Here is a 7,484-nt window from a genome sequence, read left to right on the forward strand (position 1 = left end):
AGCCTTGTAAATATTTGAAGGAAATCATATTTAAGAGCCACAATGGGCAGCTGATGAAATAAACCTACTACCAGTTTCGATCAGCGGATCAGCAAGTAACACAAAATTATTTACGTCAGCCCCGTACGATGTTCTTACTGTGGTGTCTAGAAAAAAAAAGTTTTATTTTACGTTTTGGCGCCACAGCACAACCGCCGTAATTGGCTAACATAAATAATTTTGTGTTACTTGACGATCTGTTGATCAAAAATAGTAATGAATAAAGCATTTATTTCATCAGAGGCTCTTTGTGGCTTTTAAATATGATTTCCGTGAATTATCAAGTATCAGGCATCGAACTCTTAGCATTAAACTCACACTACATTATGAGAAAAACTACGTAGTTTTTGGGCATCGTTGATTCAATCTAGTAAGAAGGGTTTTAGGGCAGTTTTATCTGACACAAATTACTTTCTATCACCTCAAAATTTCGTTTAATGTAATTTGTCTGCCTCCTGCTTTAAAAACAGATTCCGTCCAAATGTATATGTTTCACCGAACTCATTTAACTGCGGCGAGAAATGTCACGCGCAGTGCGATGTAATATATGTAACATAAGCAATTTAGGTGAATATAAACGATTTAGGTAGAACGTAGCGCATGGAAACTTGAAATTTCCAGAAAATTAATCGCAGCAGATCGTTGTTCCTCCTAGAATGGTTTTTGACTGTATATGTAACTCGCAGCTGGTAAAAATTACGTACATACGTGCTATGACAGCAGTGTCAAATAACGGCTTACGGTGTAAGAGCCGTGCCTGCGTGCTGTGTGACCGTAGCAGTGCGAACGCTGAGAGCCCGCTTCTAAGACGCTCGCTGCGCTGTTAGCTTGTGCGTGTTGAAGGAGAAAAGACGCCGTTCCAGTGGTGAACGCGCAGTTCGGCGAAATCTCTGAGCGCTCTGCTGCAGCGGCCGTCGCCGAGCTCGGCCGGGGCCGCCGAGCTTCGGGCGCCCTCGGTTCGGCTCGGACGTCTCCGGCGCCGTCACTGGCTGCTAGTCGGCCAGTTGCCGAGAGACAGTCGCGGTGGGAGGTTGCGTTGCGCCACTCTGTTGTCTATATCGATTTGCGACCTCCACCTTTTTCTCGCGTCGGACCATTTCGTGAGTGACTATTAAACGCGTCACGCGGGGACACACTCGTCAGTGCTCGTCGAGCGGTGGCAGATGCTGCGGTCGTCGCGCGTTACCGCTACTTGACACGCAGTGAGCTACGCCTCGCTGACCGCTGCGCGGCTACCGCCGAGTCCACTACACTGCAACGCTGGAGGAAGAAGCGGCCGCGACCCACTAGGCGCATGTGAGGCTGCTTGCGGGCCCTGCCGCCGCTATGAGCTGTTTTTAAGGCGACGGCATGCCCCGCTGCGACCGCCGAGCGTGGGCGAGCGCTCCCGCGCTATGCCTGCTTCTCCTGCTGCCGGTGTCTGCCCAGACGTCGACCGCAGCTGCCACGCTATCGCCCGCTGCCCCGACGACGCAGCACGTCTCCGTGACGGGAGGCAAATGCATGACAGGCCTGGACTTCCACGGTTACACCGTCCCCAAAGGCCGGATAGTTGTCGAGTACGGCAGCTCTCTGGAGATTTACTGCTTCATCGATCCTCATTTCGTGGCCACCAAAGGGCGCAACGCCAGCGACATTAGGTTCTACCGCAATGCCACACCGCTACCCCAGGAGTACATCCAAGTTCTCAATGCCACCACGGCGAGACTGCTCGAGCCTCATCCCGAAGTTTCGTCCAGCAAGTATTACTGTAGGCTGCACCAGGGAGGCAAGAAACAGAGCTTACTGTGCCTCAACGAGGTGGTCGTCGCGTATAAACCACAGCCTGTTGACAAGTTCTCGTGCCTGTCCTGGAACTGGGAGAGTCTGAACTGCACATGGACGGCACCCGAAAACCCGCTGAGGACGCGTTACAAAATAATGTACGCCCTATTCGGCCGTGGGACACGCTGGGTGTACAAATGTCCACAAGAGACTGAGGACAGCGGATACTGTTATTGGGACACACGAACCGACCCGATGTTCAGACCGACGCATCAGTACATCGCTTTTATGTTCACAGGAAGCAATGATCTCGGAAATGTGACATTTCCTCGGATAAAATTCCACGTATTTGCTCACGTCTTGCCCGCCAAGCCCCTGTACCTCGTCTCCGAGGATATAACTACAAACAGTGCGCTTCTGCAGTGGGATATCGCGATGAACATGAAGAAGTTCCCACCCGGCCTCGATCGCAAGATACAGTACAAGTCCGTGTGCGACCCGTCTGACGCCTGGGAGACAGCTGATACGTCACAGCTGGAGAAGATGAGCACCAATTACACACTAACCGGACTGCGTTATCCTAATGCGCTGTACGACGTAAGACTGTACCTGAAGTCGCCCATGGCCACCGGCGATCACATGTGGTCGGAACCTGCATCACACACATTCAAAACGCTGCCTACTGTGCCATCTTTCCCTCCAAAGACCGACAGCGGCAGTTTTCATATCATCGGAAGACTGAACCGACGAGACATTATCATCTACTGGCAGCGCATTCCCAGATGCTCTGAGAATGGAGACGACTTCTCGTACGATGTTTCTTCTGTGGAGCAGAATGGCAAGTTGGTGAATATCAAGCCGAACAAAATTGGGAAAAGTTACGCCCAGTTCGATCAGCTGACTACAGACAGCTACACCTTCAGGATCGTGTCGACGAATAAGGAGGGCCCTTCGGAGGAGAGTTCAGTTGTCCACGTGCCTTCCAAGCAGACACTTCCACCAACACCGACAGGCTTTACCAAATACGTCAACGAGAAAGGTGTTATTCAGCTGTCGTGGAATCATCCTTCAGATAAAGAGTGGGCAGGAATGATCGACAGCTACACCGTGTTTTGGTGCCAAAATGATCGCGACGGACCCAATCACTGCTCCGGTTTCTTGAACTGGACTCGTGTGTCTAAAGACGTACGAACCATGAACATTACAGTGCGCGAGGGTAAAGTTTACGAATTCGCAATATCCTCGAATACCAACACTTCGAGCAGCGGCATGATTTGGGCCACATGTACATTGAGACCTAACAGCGGGCTGGAAAAGGTGAAAGAAATCGAGATAAGTAGTGTGGGACCCACGTATATTGAAGTACATTTCGAGATGGAGTGTCAGAATCGGCTGCAGAATGTGTCACAGTACAATATTTACTACTGCCCCATAGTGTCGCCTCACAACGCGACGTGCAGGACAGAGGAGGAGGTTCTGATAGTGCGCGGTCATAACGTGTCTGTACAGGCGAATATTACCAGTCTGCAGCCGTATACTACTTACATGATTTACGTGGCGAGGGAGGCAAATGGAATAATGAGTGATGCGAGTAATTTCAAGTACACTACAACACTGGAAGCGGCGCCCACCATTCCGTTGGATGTGACCGTGACGGGAGTAACAAATGACTCCATGACAGTGTCGTGGGTGCCTCCGCTGTCTATGAATGGTAAACTCAATCATTACGACGTCCTGTACAACCATCATCTCGTCGAGTTAGGGCCCGAGGAAAAGGAATCGGTGACTCTCAGGAACCTGAGCAGTTACACCGTGTACAATGTGTATGTGAGGGCGTGTACGATGCCGCGCAGCTTGGAATGTTCCAATTATACAGAGCCTGTCACGAAGCGAACCGAGATAGGGCTGCCGGGTACGATAGAGAGGCCCGTAGCGCACGTGCAGAACTTTTCCAGGATCGTGTTCAAGTGGAAAGCGCCAGACCACGCTGGCGGGAAACTGGATTACTACCAGGTGTGGGTACAGCCGTCCGACGACGCCAACGCGACCAGGGTGTACAACATAACGGCGACGCAGGCCGCCAACAGGACGGCCGATATAAAGATTCCAGAGTGCCGCGACCCTAACCGCATCTATCGGCTGGCCATCAGGGCCGTGAACGTGAACGACCAACGGCCGAAGCGCTCATTCTTCGGGCCGTGGAGCGAATGGGCCGAGGCGTACTGCAGCTCCGTCGACCCGATCGAAATGACGACTATTGTAACGTGGTGCGTGGTATCGGTCTCGATACTAGTGTTCTTCTTCATAGTGGGATACCTGATGTGGAAGCTCGTCGCGTGGTTCAATGTGGCGCACAAGATAGAGGTGAAGCTGCCGCCCGGACTGGCGCCGCTGACGATCGACAAGGAGAAGGAGGACGGCTACCACATGAACGTGCCGTGGCAGATCTACAGCATCCGCGACGCTGGCAAGGCCGGCGGGGACGCGAGAGGGGAGCCCGACTGCACTCTGCTGGGCAGCGGCGCGCAGCGCAGCCCCAGCGGGGACAGCAGCGGCTGCAGCTCCGACCGCGACTGCCCCTCGTCGTCGCTGACCACGGCCACGCGCGTCTCCTCCGCCACCGACTCCGGCGCAGAGGCGGACGGCGAGCGCTGCCGCCAGACGCGGCCGCTCTCCTGCCTCTTCTCGGCCGACTACCCCGGCGCCAAGGCCGCCCCCGCCGCCGCCTCATGGAGCACCCCCGACCTGACGGCAGCGCTCGCCGGCGCCTGTCTCGCCCCCGCCCCCGCGGTGGCGGCGTCCGCTCTGGGCGGCAGCGCGCGCGACGTGCCTTCCGGGGGCGGCGAGCCCTACTGCCGCGCCGGCTACCTGCCCAGCCCCCCGCCGCCGCCGCCACCGCTCGCCGCCTCCAGGGGCTACGTGAGCGTCGCCAGCGTATCCACCGCCCCCAAGCAGCCGCCGCCGCTCGCCGGCAGCGGCAGTGTCGACGACTGGCTCAGCGCCCTCGAGGCGGCGGAGGTGGTCGGCTCGAAGCAACAACCCCTCGGCGCCGAAGTCGACAAGGCTGCGGCTGGCCGCGGGTACGTATCGCTGCCGTTCGCGTCCGGCGTCGCGACGGCCGCCCCCGCCGCCTCCGTCCCGGGCTACGTGACGCTCGCCAGCCTCCCGGCGCGAGGCGACGATCCGCCTCCACCGGCGCCGCCCCCGGCGCAGGAAGACGTGCCGCCGTTCATCCGGCAGAGAATGGCCGACATGAGGGCGCTACGACGGCGCAGGAGGGCGGACCAGCGACCGGAGGCGGCGTCGGACCCGGGAATAATCATCCCCGCCAAGGACGTGGAGGCCGACGTGCCCGCCTACTACGCGCCCGAGACTGAGGCCGCCCCCGACTACGTCAAGCTGTCCTACGTGCAGTGCCGGCCGGATTCGCACTCTGTGGACAGCGGGACGGCCAACTCTGAGGACTCGTCAGACGAGCGGCCGCAATCGCCACCTGTCAGCCTGTCGGAAACCGCGCAGACGCGGGAGGCGCCCTCGCTACTCATGTCCTTCCGCTGACGCAGACAGCACCTCTAGACGTTCCATCCCCCTCACCACTCCACTCACGATCGTTGATATTTTGTACAAGCACTTTTATAAAGGAGATCTGTTTGTGAAATGTTGTTGTTGTTATTGTTGTCCAAGTGTTTGCTCAGATTGAGCGTTATACCACTAATGTGGCCCCGGTGAAGCTGTTGTGCGTGTGTCTGTGTTTTTGTGTGCTTGTGGTGACTACGGCTGTTAATTTTGTGGCGAATAAATATTTCGTAATAACTCCTCCTGAAACAATATCATTTCGTTGTTCACGTCGGATTAATGTGTTTTCCAGTTGACTCGCTTCTCGGGCTGTGTGTAGCAGAAAGGTATGAAGCCTTCGTTTCCCCCTCAGTGTTTCATGTGTTTTCATTGCATCTGTAATTTGTGTGTGTGCGTGTGCGAGAGAGAGAGAGAGAGAGAGAGAGAGAGAGAGAGAAAAGCAGGTACAATTCTATGTGTAATGACGAGAGGAATGTATATTTTATTACAAATTGCTGTTCAGACTCATTTATATCTTTTCATACAGGTATTGAGTATCTGCTGTCTGTCCAAGGATGGGTAAAAGTATGGACTGTGATAAAATCGGTAGTTAACTTTCCTGCAGTAATTTTTCTAGCGATAAGAAAACATCCATTTTCTTTCGTTGAATTAACTTTTTTGAGTCTTCCATCTGTAGTTGAAATCCTTAAGGTTCCATTGTCCCAGGTTTAGCTTCTGTGCATATGTTTTATGCTTTTCTGGAAAATGCTGATGAATTGCGTTTATTAAATTATACAACAAGTCATCACATTACTGAATCTGTTAGCCTTTTATAAGAGTAAGACCCTAAGTACCTTCAAGTGTTGATGAAAGCATTTAGTGACTGCAGCTGTATGTAAAAGCTTCCCCCCCACAAATTGTTTTGCTGTGTACAGGCCATGCAAACAGCATCTTACAACATATATTGCAGCAGAATGTAAGGAAAGGAAAGAAAGTACCTGCAATGACAGCTCTTTGTAATAATTACAAATTCATTATGGACATAATTGCAGAAGCTGCTCATTAGATATTCCATTATCTTTCGCTCCTTCACATGTCTGCTCACTCAAGTACTTTGTAAGTCTCGAGCTGCATGAGATCACATCTGTTGTTCGTATGTGTACCTTCTAGTGTTGATAACTGTTTTGTTTGTGTTCCTGTACTGCTTGCCATGATATTTTGTGCTGTTTAGCCCTCACTATTTATGAGAAACCATTTCTAATATGATAGTAAAAACATATAATATTTATAAATGTGCCAAAAATTCTTGTTAGTGTCAATGTTGTAAACTCCTTCACCTTTCAGTTTCCATTATTATGTTATTCAAAGCAAAGTTTGCATCATAAAAATAAACTACTGTTTCTAGAAACTGTGTTAACTGCTAACAACCTTCAACAATAAATCTTTTCCTTTAGTGCCATTCCAAAATTTTCCACATTTTCTGTCACTGATACAATATTAATTTTCATTACAGTCATCCATCAGTTTCACACAATTTAAATGTATTTCTCAGTGTCATTAACTATAAGCTTTGTGCACTATATCTGGCAATGTTTGTGTGATTTACCTGCTGGGAAATGTGAACATTCTGACAGGATATACTCAGTAATCATTATTTTCATTAACATCTGTACTTCATGATCTGCTGCGTATTTCTTTCTCAAGATGGCACAAGTCATCTGTAAAGTGAAATTATGTTACATCAATAAAAGTTTATATAAGACCGACGGTGTGTTTTATCAATAACCAATTTTCTGTTGTATAATTTGATATTTTATGTTGCATGGTACCAGTAAATAAGGTGGTAACTACACTGTTTGTTACATATTCCATGTGTCTCTTGCAAAACAGTGTAATGAAGTGGGTAGAGGCAGTTTATAGGCTTTAACATAGGCCTAATTCAGTGACTTGACAACTTGCTGGTCAGTTGCAGATAAGAATGTACAGTGAAAATACTTAAGGTGTGTTAGCAATTCTTTTACAGTATATATTTTGAAGCTCTAAATCAAAAACAGTCTACACAGTACAAAGTTTAGTCAGAGTGGAATATCAGTCTTTTTATGTTATTTTGCTATCTGTTTACATTG

General features: G+C 50.7%; 1 protein-coding gene across 1 annotated transcript; it reads left to right on the plus strand.

Annotated features, from left to right (window-relative positions):
- Window positions 1–1,055: 1,055 nt before the first annotated feature.
- On the plus strand, window positions 1,056–7,124 carry LOC124794716 (cytokine receptor-like). Its single transcript, XM_047258297.1, has one exon. The coding sequence runs from the start codon at window positions 1,390–1,392 to the stop codon at window positions 5,359–5,361; it is 3,972 nt and encodes a 1,323-aa protein (XP_047114253.1). The 5' UTR covers window positions 1,056–1,389; the 3' UTR covers window positions 5,362–7,124.
- Window positions 7,125–7,484: the final 360 nt, after the last annotated feature.

This window comes from Schistocerca piceifrons, chromosome 4 (genome assembly GCF_021461385.2).
Source record: "Schistocerca piceifrons isolate TAMUIC-IGC-003096 chromosome 4, iqSchPice1.1, whole genome shotgun sequence".
Classification (NCBI taxonomy): Eukaryota; Metazoa; Arthropoda; class Insecta; order Orthoptera; family Acrididae; genus Schistocerca; species Schistocerca piceifrons.

What these genes read in the sequence shown, in the direction of transcription:
- LOC124794716 (XM_047258297.1), top strand. Translation starts at nt 1,390, where the DNA reads ATGCCCCGCTGCGACCGCCGAGCGTGGGCGAGCGCTCCCGCGCTATGC.